The following is a 20,503-nucleotide window of genomic DNA, read 5'->3' as shown; positions in this document are numbered from 1 at the left end:
TTTAAATCTTACCCATAATAATTCATCTTCTGGCTTAGTATCTTCCTCTTCGGTTTTGGCCTCTTCATCGGGTTTACCATCACCATCATCATCACTATCCTCATGATTTGGTACACCATCGCCATCAATATCTTCATCCTGATGATTGGGAATACCATCACCATCGATGTCTTCATCCTTATTATTGGGAATGCCATCACCATCACGATCTTCATCCTCATCATCGGGAATGCCATCATTATCAAGGTCACCAATGCTACGTTTCGCCCTGGCGCTTGGTTGGACATCAGCCTGTTCGTAGGCATCTTCATCACGTGGGTTGGGAATGCCATCACCATCAATATCTTTGTCACTGGTATTGGGAATACCATCACCATCCATATCGGCATCCAATTCATTGTGGACCACATCACCATCAATGTCGTGATCATCGTCATTGGTAATGCCATCATTGTCGACATCTAAACTCTTGGGTTCCTCCTCATTGGGCAAGCCATCACCATCGACATCATGATCTTCTTCATTGGGAATGCCATCACCATCGATATCCTTGTCCTCTTCATTGGCAATACCATCACCATCGATATCATTGTCCTGATCATTGGGAATACCATCACCATCGATATCATTATCCTGATCATTAGGAATACCATCACCATCAATGTCATTATCCTGGTCATTGGGGATACCATCACCATCAATGTCATTATCCTCAGTATTGGGGATACCATCTCCATCAATATCATCATCCTCATGATTAGGAATACCATCACCATCGATATCATCATCCTGATCATTAGGGATACCATCACCATCGATATCATCATCCTGATCATTAGGGATACCATCACCATCGATATCATTATCCTGATCATTAGGAATTCCATCACCATCAATATCATCGTCTTGATCATTGGGGATGCCATCGCCATCTATATCGTCATCTTCAGTGTTTGGAATACCATCACCATCAATATCATCATCTTCGTGATTGGGAATACCATCACCATCAATATCGTCATCTTCATGGTTAGGAATACCATCACCATCAATATCATCATCTTCATGATTGGGAATGCCATCACCATCGATATCATCATCCTCGGTATTGGGGATACCATCACCATCGATATCATCATCCTGATCATTGGGAATGCCATCACCATCCATATCGTCATCTTCATCATTTGGAATGCCATCACCGTCTATGTCATTATCACTGACATTGCGTACACCATCTCCATCGATGTCGCCATCCACAACATTGGCCACACCATCACCATCCATATCAGCATCCACAACATTCTCGACACCATCACCATCCAAATCGGCATCAACAACATTGGCAACACCGTCGCCATCCAAGTCGGCGTCGTGTACATTTGCCACACCATCACCATCCATATCAGAGTCCTTAACATTGGGTATGACATCACCGTCAATATCTTCATCATTGACATTCAAGACGCCATCACCATCCATATCTTCATCTTGTTCGTTGGGTATGACATCGCCGTCGATGTCACTGTCCTGTTCATTGGGAATGCCATCACCATCCAAATCAATTGGGGCCTTAGCCTCTTCCACAGAGTCTACATCGGCAATTTCAACAGTTTCCTTTTCATCAGCAGCATGAACAGGTTGATCTCCCTGCATTTCACCGGACTCTCCATATTGTTCGTTAGCTTTGTTCGTTTCTTCTTCACCGGAAGTCGTATCGGGACTAGGGATTAATGTTTCTGAAAAAAATATATTTTTGGAGAAATTAGTTAGGGTGATTGTGAAAGAAGGAGTAAAGACATAGCTAAATCTTGAAAATCAGTGATGGGCGGAATAATATTTTTTTTTTCTATTTATGAAACAAAAATGACAATTATTCGTTCCCGTATAATTTATGTCTCCGGTTAATCACGAATAATCTTGGAAATAGGTATATAGGATTACAATTTTAAATGAATAATCCTTACCTTTGTCATCACCTGTTTTTAATTCGTTAATAGCCTTTTCAATGTAAGGACGGCATTCGGATTCAGTAGGTCCAACATCAGAGCTAGCTAACACATCTGAAAGAAATAAAAAAATAACAAATTATTATGTGTTAACGATTGCGTGCATATTTTGTTAATTCATTATTTTTACAGCCAGTCAGTGGCGCCCAATTGAAAATATTTGTAGTTGCCATATAAATAAAGTTGAGATAGAACATTTTCGGAGTTGCAAAAACAAACTTATTGTAGAAAAAAATCGCATCCTATGGATATATTGTTTAACGTGTTGGTATAACCCTCGATGGAGGGAGAAAAAATCTACAGAAGAATTAAGTGGATATAAATTAGCATTCTCGGTTCTTCCAGGCAATATAGATAGATGCAGGAATTTTGGGGCCTCAGAGGAAAATATGACTAACGTAAAAAAGATCAAGAAAACCTGACAAGAGGCAACATGGCAATTGTTGAAGCCCCGTTGAGTGAACGGAGTCGCATGACTCTGAGAATACACGTCGTCTAACGCCTAAAATTTCTGCAGCACATTGCCAAGAGAAGGAAGGAAGAAAAATAATTTACAAAATGTTGTTGTTGTTTTGTTGGTATTTTTTGAGATTAATGAAAAGTCCTTATATTTGATGGCGGGCATGATAACTCTTCACTGGAATATCGGAATCCAAAAATTCCAACGGCGTTAGAAAGAGTACATGTTTGACTCTCATATAAACTAGGATTATTGACTTCGTACTTTGAATTTTTTTTTTTAAATCGCTTTTTTTTGGCCACGAACTAAGTTAAAACATAAGGAAGATCTTGACCGATTAGATTTATCCTAGTTTATACGATAGCTATACACTCACAGAGAAACATGTAAACATTTGGAAATTTGGATTTTCACATGAAATTTTATAGGGACATTCTTGAATTAGTGTAGGTTCGATTTAAACAAAAAAAAAATGTTTGCCTTAAAAGAGAGAAAAAGTTACCCCGCACGCATAATCATCAATTACCATTACTATGTTCTGGATCGCGTTCTTCGCATTGTCATGGATGATTTAAGTCTGTACGAAGCATGGTGAAATCATTTACTCCCTTAGGGTATATAATCTGACGGTATAAACCATATTCTGTGAATATATTACTCAAAAGCTACTGTATGTGCTTTACTTATTAACTGTAATGGATTCAGCTAGACGGGATATGTTACAAACATCTGAGCCCATAGAAACGTATAAAAAACCTTTTTCGACAGAATATAATTTCCATCAGTCACATTATTTACTATACCCGGCTAAAGGAGTCCCACTGTTCCTGTTAACATGTGGCCACAACCCTTAAGTTTTTTTTTAATTGTCATTGAAAAGGTAGATAGATTTTATTCAAAATTATTTTTTTTTAATTTTTTTGAAAAAATATTTTTTTCATTCATACATTTTTATACATCTTTTTTGGTAACCAAGTGACAAAATATTTTTCAATTTTTTATTATTTATTTCCATTGTTTGTTTTGTATACGAACTTGACACTAATTCGCTAAATTGTTAATTCACATACATACATATATGTGTATTGTATGTGAAAGTATTTATTTTAAAATAAATTTTTCAGATCATGTGTACGAAATGAATTTTCCCATAGGTATTATAAAAAAAGAAGAGACATTCATACATACATTCGTATATACATATGTCTTCTATAGATGTTTTTATTTGCATTGAAATTGTTTGTTTAAATATTTTGTTTATAGTCGATGTTTCACTTATCTAAAAATTTTCTATTGCTGCTCTCTCTCTCTCTCCCCGCTCGCTTCTCTATTTCAGCACACGATCATTTCGTTGTTTTTTCCTTGGCTCTATGCCCATCACTTCCTACACAGTTTTCTTTCCACACATCTCTGTTTTTCATTTCATTATTCGATTCTTTTGCGTAAGTCTTTCATGGCTAATGTTTGTTGCTGCTGTTGTTGTTATTGCATTTGTTCATTATTTCACATTTGCAAATATGAATAGAACAATTTTTAATATTTTTTTGAATAGTTGTTAGGTAAAAAAGAAATTAAACGGACACACGCACTCAGAACTTTGAGGTCACCTAAGTTTAGTGCATTTATCTAATGGTTATGTTTTTTTATATAAATTTATTCTTGTTGTTGTCAATTTAAGCTTTGTATACAAATTATAGTTAGGTTTTTTAGGAATGTATGTGTGTATGAAAAAAATGAATAGTTTTTTTTTTTTTCATTGCAGATCCCAAGTCATACATAATATAGAATTTTAATTATTTTCTACATATTTAATGATTGTTTATGCAATTTATTTATTTATAATTAATTATGCGCTCATTTTTTCTGCAGTTTAATTAATTTTTAACACAGTAGGCTGTTATTAGATTACATGTGTTGTTTCTTTCAGCGCCATTAAATATTGGTATTTTGGTATATATTCCACGATAAGGAAGAGAGTATATTAAATTTGACATTCCATTTGCAACACCTAGAAATACTAACCTGAGAACCCATAAAGTATTTATATTCTTGATCAGAATAGAATGATATGCCTATTTTGCCTGGACGGACAGTCGCTTGTTAATATTACGCTAGAGCTTGAAATGTTTAAGATTGATAGTATATATTTTGCACATACATTGCCATCACACCTTAGATGTTAGGTATTTGAAATCGGATTGATCGGTCCCATGCTTCGTACAGCCCCCAATTCCGGTATTAAATATTCTGCATTTTGGCCAGTTTTTCATCCGAATCGGCTGTAATTTTATAGTTTGTGTTCCTATTTGGAAGTACAAATTTAAAAATATTTAAGTTTTAAAATTAAATTAAAGATTTTAAAGATAAAATCTCTGGCGTTATCAGGGTTATGTTTGGTCGGTCTGAATGTGAAGATCGAATTTTATTAATTAATATGTTTACATTGACATAGCTGAACATATAACACTCTACAGAATTAATAGCGGAGCCAATTTCCGAGTTTGGGTAAATCTTAGCGACTTTTCAAGTGTGCTATACTATGCATATAGACCCGGTAAATTGGGTGATTTTGAGTAATAGAAGTTTAAACAGCGTACGCATGTTTCGTATTTTGTTTTACTGTCAACAAATTTTCAGTTTGGTCTGTAAGTTAATCACGAATGGCCTAATAGACGAGCAATTCGTGCTAATCATTGAATTCTATAATCATAATCGATCAAGGATCGATTAGTCGCCGTTAACAGCTGTTGAACCTCTCTTCCCAACAATGTGGAAATTTTTGTGCAAGGATTTAGGTTTAAAGCCTTTCAGAAGTGGAAATTTTGATAATTGTTTATTCGGCCCGGTCACGCCGTCTACCCCAACGTGACAAAAATCCAAGGTCCAATATTTTATGAAAAGTTTTGTTCAGCTCAATGGGTAAGCAAGTAAGCAGAGCACTACCATTGATAGTGATACCCAACTTTTTTTTGACCATTCGATAAACATGTTTCATGTTCGGATCGGTAAATTGGACGCATAGATCGTGCGATTTTACGCCTTTAGACTATATTTGTGTTAAAGCACATGTCAAGACAGACAAGTACAGATAAACCCATTTCAATTGACCAATTGGAAAACAATTTTGAATCACTTTTCGTGAGATACCGGCCGAACTGTTGCAAAGAGTATGCCAAAATTGGACTGAGCGGATGGATCATTTGAGGCCAAGTCGCGGTCAATATTTCAAATAATCCTTCGAAGCACTCAATTACTTTCCATGTGCTTATCTTAACCTGGATATGCATTGATGTGTTCAGAGCTCGCTAAAGGAGCGACTTCGTACAATTCTCCTTTTATACAGTTTTTTTTTTAAACTTGGTTGTTCTTAAAAATATTTTTGCAAAGTCATCTACATAATCATAGCTTTAGACAGTTAATTTTAAATACCATACAAAGTTACCGCAAAATTCTCGGAATTTTTTTTCACGTTTTTCAACCGAATTGGCTGTATTTTGTTCATTGAGTTTTCTAACAAAATGTATCGATACGGAATTTTTGGTACGTTTTTGGTAATATATGTTTTCAGTCACACCACTTTTTAAGATAGCTCCCATATAACGGTACCGGCTTTTATTCGGTATTTTAGGATTTTTACGCGAATTTTGTTTTCATCGTGTGTCCAATCTTCCTACAATAAATTACTATGAAACAGCTCACGATATATATATAAAAAACATTACAGGTAATTTCCAGCTCATGGTGGAGACCCTGATCCATGGTCTGTGTAAAAACATATTTGCGTAATGAGGGTCCAATTGTCTTCGAACCAAATTCATTTAAAACAATTTGGAGTCGATCTACATATACCAATCACATCGTATTTTTCTTCAACTCTGAAAACTCTTTCGTAGATAAGGAATAACGGCCCACTTCTTCTAGCACTTCTCCCATAATATGGTCAAAATTTAGCTGAGAAATAAATTTATAATACCACGCGAACGAAATATCCTACCCAAAATTTGTACAATCTCATGTCCAAGAGACTATTTGTTTACTCCCTCAAAAAGGCTTCAAACTTTGAATATTTTGTAAATCCAATGTCTAGCGATGAAATCTCCAATTATATTTGCACATCGTAATAAGTTTACCAATTCTAGGTCACGTCTGAAGTTTGTGTTGGTCCACTTCTTCTATTAACCCCATTATAAAGAGTCTTAATTTTATGTATATTGTGTATTATATAGGTTCATAGCAAGGTATAACTCTAATATGTATCATATACTTTAAAATATGATGTGTAGGTGCACTCAAGGTAATGTAGGGTACAATATAATCGGCTCCGTTCGACTATGACCTTCTCCTTTTATTTATTAAAAAAACTGATTGTTTATGTCGAACGAAATAATTTGTATCAATTAAAAATTATATTAAGAAAAAATGTTTTAAGGGAACCCCACCCATTCTCGATTTTAATTTTTCAAGATTTTCAATGGGCTGGTAAATCAATACCAATGCTTGTTAAGGTTTGTAACTTTGCACATATATATTTGAAGATTTAAAAAAGAAGAAAAATAATTTACAAACAAATTTTGTTATTGTTTTGTTGTTGTTTTTTGTAATTAAAGAAAAGTCCTTATTTTTGATGGCGGGCATGATAACTCCTCACTGGAACATCGGAATCGGAAAATTCCAACGGTGTTAGAAAGAGGACATGTCTGGCTCTCGTATGAACTAGGATTATTGACTTCGCTCTAAAATTAACAAAATGGCGGACCTTTGAAAAAATATTTTTGAAAAATCGCCGATTTTTGACCAAAAACCAAGTTAAAAAAAAAGGAAGATCTTAACCGATTGGCTTTATCCTAGTTCATACGATAGGTATACACTCACAGAGAAACGTGTAAAAATTTTAAATCGATTGGGTTATTAGATTTGGAGTTATCGTGCCCGCCATTCGCAAAAAAATGTTTAGAGAAAAACGCGTTTAAAGTTTGAGATTTAGCCGTCACTTGATGCTGACACAATAAATCGGCTATATCTTCAAGAGTTCTTGAGATTTTCACTTTAAATTTTGCAGAGACATTCTTGAATTAGTGTAGAATCGAATTAAATCAAAAAAAATTTTGACCCCGAGAATGGGGGGGGGTCCCCTTAAACATAAATTCGATATTTAATACCTCCCATATCTATATTCGATAAACATGAATAAAGAAAATATACATTTTCTCCATATACACGGGTATATTATTTGCAATTTTCTAATTTATATAAATAAACAAATATATATAGACACGTGTTCTGACAGATCTGTAATAACATAACGTATAAGGTTGCACTCGCACTGGGCGCTTGAAATATATAATTTCAAAATGTAACTTTAAAACGATATAAAAATTCTTAACTATTTGAAGTCAAAAATTTTAATTTTACATTCTGGTAAAATAATTGTTTATACACCATTGAAAATCGGGTATATGAAAAAGTATAAAATTGTTTAATCATTTTTATAACATTAAAAATCATTTTTCCTGTTTGGGATTATTAGAACCCCTTTTCCGTGTGTCTGTTCAACAATCTTGTCAGTTTGCGGAAAGGGCACAATAATTTCAAGGCCCATTTATTCCCCCAAAACGTATCGCTACATTACATATTCGAAACATGTTTATATAGAAAATATACATGCATACATAATAAAAACAAAGAAAAATAAACCAAGCGAAAAATGTTTATTTAAAAAAGAAATTCATACTAAATGGTGAATGATAAATTGACGTGTTTTGTACAATAACAACAATTAGACAATAATTTGCATTCGATTATATGTGTGTGTGTTTTGAGTATTGCAGAAAAAAGGCGATCATCATAAATATAAATTTATGATGATTTGTTGGATGACAACATTTTCCCTCAGCTCCTTTAATATGTGTATAGGAAAAATTATATATATTCGTAGATAGAATTTATATATGTATTTACTTGATTTTTCTCTTATTATGAGAGCTAATAGCCGGAGGCACCTACATGTCTTTAAATATAAAAAGGAACCCATCTAAATATAAACGATTACAAATACGAGAAGGACTGGCGATGATTTCGAATACTGATGCACACATAAATGCGAATCTGTCGACGATGCGTGTCATTTTTAATTTATTTTATTTGTGATTCTTTTCTTTTTTTTAATAAAATACAACAACAACATTATTAGAGATATTTTTGTATTTTTTAAATTAACCCTTAAATGCCCCAAACAACGCACGATTTTAAAATTGTGTTGTTGAATTAAAATAAATATGTAAAAATTTCAGGACGTTTTGTCCCAAAACTATTTATGCTGATATTTTGAGGTAACAAATTTGGGAGATAAAACAATACTTTAAATCCTTTGACCAAATTTGGGTTTTAGAGCTCCTTATCCAATCCTTTATATGTGGGCTATACCATTTGTTCCAGAACCAAGTTTACTATCTTTTTTAATGATAATGATTTTTGATAAAAATGGATAATTAATACATGGGGTGGAAAAATCCTTAAAGGGATGAAAGCCCAGAAAGACAAATTAGCCACAGGCCAAGTTTTTGCGTTATATCGTAATGAGTATTTTGCTGATAACTCTAAAACTAACGCAGAAAAGGTTGTGATACAAATTTTGGTTTTCTTGAAACATTTGCAAAACATATTACGATATATATGCTATTTTATGAAGGGCAAATAAATCAAACCCAAACCTTTAAATATCTCAGAAACATTGGACTTAAACAACTTCCAAAATAAAACACTCATATATTTGTTTGTGGCTATTGCAGGTAATTTTTGAGATGACATGTCTTTAATAAAATCGAAGGAGGAATGTTTTTGTAAATTCTCCTCTATCTCGAGTCCTTGTGTCTCTTTTTCGTTCTTATTTTCTTCAACCATAATGTAAATAACTCCAGATGAGTTTTTTAATCTCAAAAAACAAGAAGTCGATTTTCGCATGTTTCATCATCATTTTCCACTTTTATCAAATTTTCCACAATATATCTGATTATACTGAACACGTTAACATACGAGGGAGGCAGATTTGAACCGGATTTTCAGATTATAATCCAGATTTTTGAACCGCTTTAATTCAAACGATTTAAACTATTTTAAGGGGGCCCCACTTTTCGGTTTCCAAAATTTAATTTTGGTTTTGTTTCGAAATTACACTAATTCAAAAATGTTCCTCTAGAAGATATAGCCGATTTATTGTGTCAGCATCAAGCGACGGCAGAAGTTTTTCTCAAACTTTAAGCACGTGTTTCTCGAAGCAGTGGTTTTACAAATGGCGGTCACGATAAATCAAAAACTAATTATCGAATCCTTCCAAATTTGTACACATTTTTTGTACGTATGTAACTATCGTATGAACTTGAGATTTAATTTCTAACTCAGTTTGTGCTCAATAAATAGGTAAGGTCAATTAATTCTCTTATCCTATTCATTCTATTCTTATCTTATTCCAAAATGCTAAAGCCTTCCAAACAATACAAAGTTGATCATAGAGGGCCGAGTCGTGTGTATATTTTATTATAGTATTAAAACTAAGAGCTTTGGACCTAAGCCATAAGTGGTCATATCCATCAAACGTTGGTCCTTTCCATATGAGTTTTAAGCACAACACTGCTATCCTGCAACGGTATTTTAATTCAAAAATTTCTGGCCATTAAATAACTGATTCTATATACGTATGCTATCAAATTATAAGTCATAATCTTAGGCTGATCTCTACGAAATTGAGTATTAGATCGAGCTCGCTTAGAGAATAAAGTCAACATATAAGTATTCTTGATTTAATTTTATCGATAAATTAACAGCAATGCGAATTTTTAATTCAATCTTGGTTTTGACATTTGACTGTATTTTACTATACCATATTTACTCCAAATATGATGTGAAACTATTATACGTTTATGGAGACACAAGAGTTTGTAACGCAGCGAATATTGGTCATGGGCCAACATTTTATTATACCGATATCTCGGCTAGCTGAATCGATCTGGCCACGCAATGTTACGTGTATGCCAAAGACGACACCTTAGAAACGTTTTTGTCTGTTTTTTTTTCTGATCGCTCAGGAGATAACAATAATGACCCGAATATTACAATATTTTACCCGAGGATGAGGAACTGCTCAAGGAATGCGCATGGGCATACACTTAAGGCAGTGAAAAGTGAAAAGAAAGTTAGAAGAAACCATCTTGAGATTGGTCACTTCAATTTTGCGTTCTAGCGTTTCTATTCACACCTTGTCCTTTAATAGTTTCCATTCACACCTTGTTTTCGGTTAGTTCGTGAGAAGCATCATTTCCAAATAATTGGGTTCTCAACACACTCTATACCTGCTGCTTCCCTCACACCCAATCTTGTGTAAATGTGTCTGCAGGCTGAGATGTCCTGTGAGAATATATGTCAGTCTGTTGATATCTTTTTATGCCCTTCACCGCAGTACAAGGTAATATGTCTTTGTTCATATGTTTGTAACAGGCAAAAATAATCGAGATAGACCTTTGGTTCCTTTTGACAATATGCGTAAAATCATTTTCTGAGCCGATTTACGCATATCCGTCTGTCCGTCCATGTATTTTTGTGAACAAAGTGCAGGTCGCATTTATGATCCGATTTGGATGAAATTTGGCATTGAAATTGGAGAAAATCGGTTCAGATTTATATATAGCTCCCATATATAGTATCATCCGATTTTATGTGATTGATGCACCAAACTCCCAATATTTGTCCGATTGGGACAACATTTTGCACAGAGTACTGCATTATGTCCAGACTAATGTCTGCGAAGTTTTGTCAATATTGATTTAGATTTAGATATAGCGCCCATATATAGTTTCGTCCGATTTTTTGTTAATGATACAACAAAATCATAATATTTGACCGATTTTGGCAAAATCGTGCACAGAGTGCTTAATTAGGTCAGACTGATGTCTGCGAAGTTTTGTTAAAATCGGTTCAGATTTAGACATACGAATTTCGGGGAATATAATTTTTAGTTCGAGCTTTAAGGATCGTATGCTTATTTTTTATTTACCTCAAAAAGTGACTAATTTTCGATAAATTTAAATAAAATTCTCCATTTCCTCCCTTTTCAATTGACAAAAATAAACATAATAGCCTTGCGTATTTAGGCGAAAATATGGGTATTTCGTACGCATACACATTGAATTAGGTTCGATCCTTATATTTCAATATTCGCAAAAAACTAGCTGGTCTCAGGGTTAAGAATTTTCTATTCTATACAATTTTCATAATATTAAAATTATGTTTTTAATGAGCTATTTCAACATTCTACTCAACGAGATGGATGATTTGAGATAAAAACAAATAATATATATTTAGATATATATTTAAAATGAACATATATAAATGTGTGAGTGTAGAAAAATTGGTCTTAACTTTCACCAAACGTACATTTATTTGACAGTGGTATAGAGGAAATTTCAATATTTCTCAAGACAAAAAACTGAACTGAACACCACACATATAAATATACTCAAAATGCAAAATATGAGTATGATCGAACAAGTCTAAAGTATTTGTACTAGCAGCTAACGTACACACATAAATACATGTGTGTATATATTTCAAAAAAATATATTTTTTTATACAAAAATAAAATTTTTTGAGTTTTGTTGTCATTGGTTTGTCTACTGAGATGATGAGGTATCCGCGGGAAATGGGAGGGAGGCATCTTTTGATGGCTGCTGGTGTTCTTCATCTTCTTCTTTTGCTACTTGGCATTTTAGTATCCGCACAAAAGAAAATATGAATTGGTTGGACGAAGTGGTGGACCAACCGAAAGCAAAAGCAAACGAGAAAAAATTGCATAATAATTTTCTTTGGCTCTTTCATAAGTTTGACAAAAAAAATTGGGAGAAGAAGAAGATGAGCAAAAAACATAATATTTTATTTTTTGGTTCTTGAATGGTTTTTTTGGTGGTGGTGTTATATTTATACCCCAACCGTTGTGGCTGACAGGCAATTTTTTCTTCTTCTTCTGCAGACTATATTAAATGTTTAGAGACAAGCAGAACGTTGGCTAGCCTAGGCTAGCTACACAATCTACGCGTAAGGGATTTGGCAGTTTTCTTGTCTGGTTTTATGGCCGATGATGCTGCGACGGCGGCAGTGGCCAGCCATCGTGTATGGATATTTTTAAAAATTTTTGATTATATAATTATTGTGTGGTGTTTTCTTTAAGAGGGGGGAATATTTTTTATATTTTTTTTTAAACAGAAATATTTTTTATTAATTTTTTTATAACTAAATATTTTTTATTATATTTCTTACAATAAATTATTTTTAATTTTTTTAATACCTACCCTGAGTAGAGACGGCGAATAACGTTAGTCCCAATAGGAACCAAAATGTAATCCGCCCCATAACAATTCACAATAAAACTCCAGTATCCCAGGAATCAGTTGTAGTTGAATGAAATGTTAGTACTTTAAATCACCTCATAAATTACTATAATTTATGTTTTATTTAAAATCTAAATTTATTATTATTTTTATTTATAACACTCTCGTATTCTGTGGGAAAAAACAATTAAAATAAAATTAAAATCACTCTTATTATTTTTTATTAACAAAACAAAAAATCACAAAAATATTTTAAAAATATATTTTAAATAATATTTTTAATATTTTTTTTATAATAAAAAAATTATTTCACTTCGTTCGTTGTTCGTTTAAAAAAAATAAATCCGTTTAAAATTCGTTAAAATATTTTTTCTTCATTAAATTTCAGCTGAACAATCGTTTTCTGGGTTAATCCTTTGGTGTCCCTTTCAACGACTGCTGCAGCCACAACAACACAAAAATTTTAAATTTTTAATATTTTTTTTTTAATAGCTCGTCAAATTTTTTTCTTTTCTTTTTATCTCGAAAAACTTTATTTTACTGAATTGAAATTTTCAAATTCGTTTTTTAACTCATTGTTTCAATATTTTTTATGCGTAATCATATTTTTTGTTCGACTATTTTTTTCTTTATTTTTCTCAAAACTATGAATAATAATTTTATTTATTTTTTTCTATTTAATAAAAAATAGAAATTCTTATATATTTTTTATTCTTGTTCACAATAAAAATTTAAATATGTACGAGTACGAGTATACGAGTCGATCTCTCCCGGTCCAAAACCAATTCGTAACACAACAAGGAGACGCCACAAATTTACCTAGTGACCGCGAAAATTTTTTCAATTTTTTCGCAGCAAACGAAACGAAATGTCGAAATGATATTTTTTCCCCACCAATAGCAGCGACAGCCGCACCAGAAAATATATTTTCATTTTGAGTGCATTTTCACGTTGAGAGCGATTTGGTTGCCACTACTCACTCAATAAGTATGCGACACACACGGCGATGGTGATGATGACAAACATTCGTATTCACATCTAATGTTCGTTTGTAGGTTGGGGCGATGGGGGAGAATGGGGTACGGTTAAATGAATAGAGAGCAGGAGCTCGTTGATGATGCGCTCGTCGTTGTGTGCCATCAAATTTGTCACTTTATATTTGGCATTATGAGTGACAAATACAATATATTAGGGTGGTTTTATGTTATTTAAAAAAATTATAATAACTCATTCATTCCTATTTTTATTGAACTGATCATCTCTCAGAAAACATAGTCCAATATCAAGAAAAATAAGTCCATATTTAACGAAACAAGCCAATAATTTGTATACCCTACACCACATTTTATGCCTTTGTGAAATTGCCTAAATATTCTATAATATTTTTGAAATACATTCCTAGAAGATCCAGGCCAATATCTTACATTATTCCTTTAATTATTATTATTATATACAAAACCACATTTACAACTATGTTGGTCCTTCAGAATATATAGATAAACCAGTAGGGAAAGTTCAAAAGTCGGACGGAGCCGACTATATGATACCCTTCACCACTTTGGATACATAAATAAATGTGTGATCTACATAGATATGTGAATCAAATAAAAAACTCAATGCACATACCATTCTGAAATCTATGAAAAATTTTATGTCAATCGGATTCTTTTGTGTACCATTTGTATGAAATCGAGCAACATAATGTATGTGGAGCTATATGTAAATGTGGACCTAACTGAGCAACCGTGGCATATACCGTTTGGTGTGCTGCAGCACAGAGCGCTGTTCACAATTTTATTAAATTAAATTTTGTATAAATCGGATAATCCTTGGGAGTTTTATGCACCATTTACCAAAAATCGGTATAGGGGAGCTATATCGAAATCTGAAACGATTTTCACTAAACTTCGTATACATCAATGTGGACCTATTTTAATACGCTCTGCAAAATTCTGTCTCCATCGTAATAAATATTGAAATTTTGGTGCACCATTTACCAAAAAAACGGACAAAACTATATATGACAACTATATCTAAATCTGAAACGATTTCAACAAAACTTCACAAATATCTAACAGGACCTAATTCTGTACGCTGTGCAAAATTTTGTTTCAATCTAAAAAATATTGGAATTTTGATGCACCATTTACATAAAAATCGGACGAAATCGGACCTAAATCTGAATCGATTTCAACAAAACTTCATATACATCAAACTGTACGCTGTGCAAAATTTTGTCTCTATCGGACAAATACTGACAGTATGATGGCCGATTTACATAAAATCGGAAGAAACTATATATGAGAGCTATATCTAGATCTGAACCGATTTCCACAAAACTTCACATACTTCAATCAGGACCTAATTCAGTACGTTGTGCAAAATTTTGTTTCAAAGTATTGGAAGTTTGGTGAACTATTTACCTAAAATCGGACGAATCTATATATGGGAGCTATATCTAAATCTGAACCGATTTGCTCAGTTCAATTCAATAGGGTTCGGCCTTGGGCTAAATAAGTGACCTGTGCCAAATTGCATCCAAATCGGATCATAAATGCGACGTGTACTTTGCTCACAAAAATGCATGGACGGACGGACATGCATAAATCGACTCAGAAAGTGATTCTATGCATATTCTCAAAAGGAACCATAGGTCTATCTCGATTCCTTTTGCCTATTTCAAACATATGCACAAAAACATAATACTCTGTACCACAGATTGGTGGATGATATAAAAATATTAAAGTTCGGCAGGGCCAAACTTGTCAGAACTTTGTCATTATATTTATGCGATTCTTCATCCTCTGAACATGAAATTCCAAATTACAGAAGCTCCGCTAGAACCTTCAACATAACTAAACACAGGCGAGGCCTTTATTTGGAGGTAATAGTCAACAAGTATGTGTTTAAAAAAATGTTACAAATTAATTTTTTATACATAACGAAATGCAAAATTACACTCAGCTAGTCAAAAATGCGCCCATTACCATGAAAATACAGGAAATGCCGCTGAACCTTTATATGAAATTATAAACATATGTTGACAATTTTCGACTGAAAAATAATTTCACACAAAGACCGAATGCCAAATTTCATCCACATCCACCAAAATCTCGAGCTATACATTTGGGAGCTATACATATTTTGTTCATTTTTGTTAGGAAATTTTTCCACTCAGTGAGAACCTAATATTGCAAAAAAGACAAAGGCCCATTATTGAGATACGAAGTCGAACCCAAAAATCGACTTTTAGACCTTAGGCCAAAAAGTCGATTTTTGTCTTTGACTAAAAAGTCGAGTTTTTGATAGATTTTTTTAAACCCGTTCAAAATCGATTTTCGACTTTTACAAGGATTTTTTATACGAATTGTTAGCAGATAATATAAAATTCTGGAATGTGTAATTTTTAATCAATTTGGGGTATGTGATAATAAAGCAAATAGTTATGAAGAAAATGGAAAATCTTAAAATGTCGACATTGCGATTTCAAAAGTCGACCTTGACTTTTCAATACAAAAAGTCGATTAATGGATTAATTTAGAGTCGATTTACTTATTCCTAGTCCACTCCTTCTGGTATCTCCCCACAAAATGGTAAAAATGTTGCTGAAAATTTATTTTATAATATCACGTGTACGGAGTAGCCGATTTGAACTAAACTTTGCACAACCTAATATTTTAACCATTAAAAGGGGCTTATCGGCCCTCTGTTTCTCCCCACAAAGGTCAAATTTTTGAAAATTTTTACATCTCATATGAAGTTAGGGAATTTCATTTGGAATTTCATTTAAATATGGAATTTCATTTAAACTTTGCAATTTCATTTAATATTTTTTCGCACTTAAATTATGTCCGAAGATGGGACCCGTCGGCCCACTTCTTCAGGTACCTTCCCACAATGGGTCAAAATTTGAAAACTTGTACACCTCATATGAAGCGAATGGGATATCCAATATCATCGAAAATTTGCACATCGTAATATTAAATTTTGTCAATAAAAATGATCCACCTAATATTTCAGTACTCAGGGATATTCGAACAATAATTCTTTGGGGCAAACATTTTTCTCAAAGATATTCAAAATAATACATTTTTGTTTTTGTCGTCTGTTGCCGTCATACACTTGTTGCTCAAATTTTATATTTAGACAAGCGATTTCTTTAAGTTCTCTGTTCGTTGTTTTCTTTTGCGTGGACTCATCACGGCAGCAGCAACATATTGGCTGTAACGTCTTGGCCAAAAACAAAAAACAAAAGAGCAAACAAAGTGACAAAAAGAGGCTGGGGTGTACACTCGACAATGACCACCATTACCAATGGTTTGACGTGAATGGCTTTTTCTTAATTGAAAACAGCAATGCTCAAGTCCACCGACATTGGACCGAGTTACTTATATCTATGGCAAAGTGTGAAAACAAAATAACACTAAATGCTGAATTTTGGGGAAGAAGAACAAGACAATTTACCATCAAAAATTTGAGATATTTGCAAAGATTCGACATAGAACCCCATGGTAAAGCCCAAAAGTGATTTGTTATGTGCCACAAATGATTTAATTTCATCGCGACAAACGTCACATTAAATCGTCAAAAAAAGAGCAAAAACAAAAAAAAGAAAGAAATCTGCACAGAAATTGCTAAATAGCCTGCTTAGGTGGTTAGCGACGAAAAGCGAAACAGATTTCTAATTTTCAAATTAAAAATAATAACAACAACAACCCCAAGAAAAAAACAACGTATTGAAAACCTACACAACAGCTGTCGTTTATGATTGGACTCTTGTGAAAATTATCAAAATGTTTTTTTTCTATTTTGTTAATGTGACGCCGGAAGAAGGGAAATACGAAATAACACTGCTGCAAATACGAAACAAAAAAGAAGGCAAAATTCTTAGCAAAATGCAAAATTTGACTTTTAACAAATACTGCAGCTTGTTTACAACGCCCAAAATTAATGTTTGCTGTCATTATAAAGTAGCACCGTCGCCGTTACACAAGCTCTAATAAACTCTTGGCGAAAGGTTAAACGTCTATTTGTAGTCATAAATCTCAGCGAAATAAAATGTAATTTGAAAGAATTGTGTTGACGTAGTTGAATTGTAGTTGCGAGGTATTCTGCATGAGCTCTGAGAGAAAATGTTGAGATTTTTGTGGGGAGGCATCACTTCGATTATGGGACCTCGAAATATTCACCGGGTATTCCAAATATGCTTGTTCAAAGGTAAAATTCTATGTTAATTTATTCATGACCGTCTATCACGGCAGAACTATTAATATTTAAGGTAACCACTCCTTTGAGTATCTCCCCCACAGAAGGTAGAATTTTTAAATGTCATATGAAATACAGAAATATAGAGCATCCACATTCAGAATATAAACCGATATGTAAATCCGGTGTGATTTAAATCATACAGACCTTAATATTTATACCAACCTCCCCCACAAAAATTAGGATTACTGTATACTACATGCGATATGTCATAGGCTGAGGTATTAAAAATGTGATATTCAAGATTTTAGGAATTTTGGGCACGTTTTCAACCAAATTGACTTTAATTTGATCCCTATTGGTCAAATTTATACAGTAGTCCTCATAATTTATTAATTACTTTTTTTGGAGTTTTGGTAAATTATATTGTGAAATTGTAATTTTTTAGTTATAGATTTCAATATAATTGATCAGTATTGATCGAATTTTTGTTATTACCCCCATCATACTTTAAATTGCCACTATCGGCCTATGATCAGGAGATGTTTTCCAGTTTTTATACCCTTTACCACACTGTGGTACAGGGTATTATGTCTTTGTGCATATGTTTGTAACAGGCAAAAGGAAACGAGATAGACACATGGTTCCTTTTGAGAATATGGATAGAATCACTTTCTGAGTCGATTTACGCATGTCCGTCTGTCTGTCCGTCCGTCCGTCTCTCGTCTGTCCGTCCATGTATTTTTGTGAACAAAGTACAGGTCGCATTTATGATCCGATTTGGATGAAATTTAGCATAGGTCACTTATTTGGCCCAATGACGAACCCTATTGAAATTGGGAAAAATCGGTTCAGATTTAGATATAGCTCCCATATATATTTTCGTCCGATTTAATGTAAATGGTCCCCCGAAGTCCCTATATATCTCTCGATTTGCACGAAATTTGGCACAGCTTAATGAATTAGGTCTAGAATGGTGTGTGCTAAGTTTCGTGAAAATCAGTTCAGATTTAGGTATAGCTCCCATATATATTTTCGTCCGATTTAAGGTAAATGGTGTACCAAAGTCCCTAAATATCTTTCGATTTGCACGAAATTTGGTACATCGTACTAAATTAAGCCTAGAATGATGTGTGCTGAGTTTCGTGAAAATCGGTTCAGATTTAGATATAGCTCCTATATATATTTTCGCCCGATTTAAGGTAAATGGTGCAACAAAGTCCCTAAATATCTTTCGATTTGCACGTAATTTGGTATAGCTTACTGAAATAAGCCAAGAATAATGTGTGCTAAGTTTCCTGAAAATCGGTTCAGATTTAGATATAGCTCTCATATATATTTTCGTCCGATTTAAGGTAAATGGTGCACTAAAGTCCCTATATATATTTCGATTTGCACGAAATTTGGCATATCGTACTGAATTGAGTGTAGAATAATGTCTGCTTAGTTTCGTGAAAATCTGTTCAGATTTAGGTATAGCTCCCATATATATTTTCGTCCGATTTAATCTAAATGTTGCATCCATGACCCTATATATCTTTCGATTTGCACGAAATTTGGCACATCGTTCTGAATGGGGTCTGGAGTCATGTCTGCCAAGTTTCGTGGAAATCGGTTCAGATTTGGATATAGCTCACATACATATTCTCGTTTTGAAATCGATTTACTACTTTTGTCCCATTGTAACAAACGAATTACATGTATATGGATTGATCTAAGTCGTCACATATTTTAGTTCATCCAATGTCATAATAATAATCCGAGGTCTGTGAGGATGCATCTGTTTAATATACCCATAGTGGTGAAGGGTATCATATAGTCGGCCCGTCCGACTTTACTACTTTCCTTACTGGTTTTAATTTGTTATTTTGAGTTCTCATTGGATGGCAGACCTTAAAAAAGTGTCAGTTGGTGTTGCCGATAGACATATAAAATCAGCCTAGGGTTTACGGCTGTCTACGAAAATACACACAATTCGCTTCATATGTATGTTTTTTTTAAATATGTTTTTATCAAAGACTTGACCATCAGTGGGGAGGTACCAGTAGATGTTGCCCCCATTGACCACATCGCCGTAGGTTTGGTAAAATATGACAATGTGCAACCAATGGATCAAATCTGTTACTCCACTAGCTTCAAATTAAATTTACAGTTTTTAACATTTTGACCCTTTGTGGGGAAAGTACCAAAAAAAGTGAACCGATGTACCTCATATTCGGTTTTGATCTAGGTTTGGTAAAAGTGTGTTATGAATTCGTAGGAAATCGTATTGACAATGGGACGTGTCCCATTTTTGTACACAATGCAAAGTTTAATATTCCGTTCGCTTCGTATGAGATATATAAATTTTCAAATTTTTGACCCTTTGTGGAGGACGTACTAGAATGAGTGGACCGATATGACCCATCTTTCAACATTATATTCCTGAATATATGATGTTGTTGTTCGCGTGT

The 20,503-nt window shown here is 33.5% G+C and overlaps 1 protein-coding gene across 1 annotated transcript in view; it reads right to left on the bottom strand.

The window, feature by feature from the left end:
• The window catches only part of LOC133325836 (serine-aspartate repeat-containing protein I), a 28,492-nt gene extending 14,789 nt beyond the window's left edge, over positions 1-13,703 (bottom strand). The window contains exons 1-4 of the mRNA XM_061534555.1: positions 13,589-13,703; positions 12,807-13,016; positions 1,968-2,063; positions 13-1,739 (exon numbers count right to left, since the gene is read on the bottom strand). Of these exons, the coding sequence (XP_061390539.1) occupies positions 13-1,739; positions 1,968-2,063; positions 12,807-12,867 (1,884 nt within the window). The 5' untranslated portion in view covers positions 12,868-13,016; positions 13,589-13,703. The remainder of the gene's footprint in view (positions 1-12; positions 1,740-1,967; positions 2,064-12,806; positions 13,017-13,588) is intronic.
• Positions 13,704-20,503: the final 6,800 nt, after the last annotated feature.

Source organism: Musca vetustissima, unplaced genomic scaffold (assembly GCF_032173495.1).
Source record: "Musca vetustissima isolate MV318-11 ecotype Yass unplaced genomic scaffold, APGP_CSIRO_Mvet_v1 utg5221, whole genome shotgun sequence".
NCBI lineage: Eukaryota > Metazoa > Arthropoda > Insecta > Diptera > Muscidae > Musca > Musca vetustissima.
This window is presented reverse-complemented; position numbering and strand designations above follow the sequence as displayed.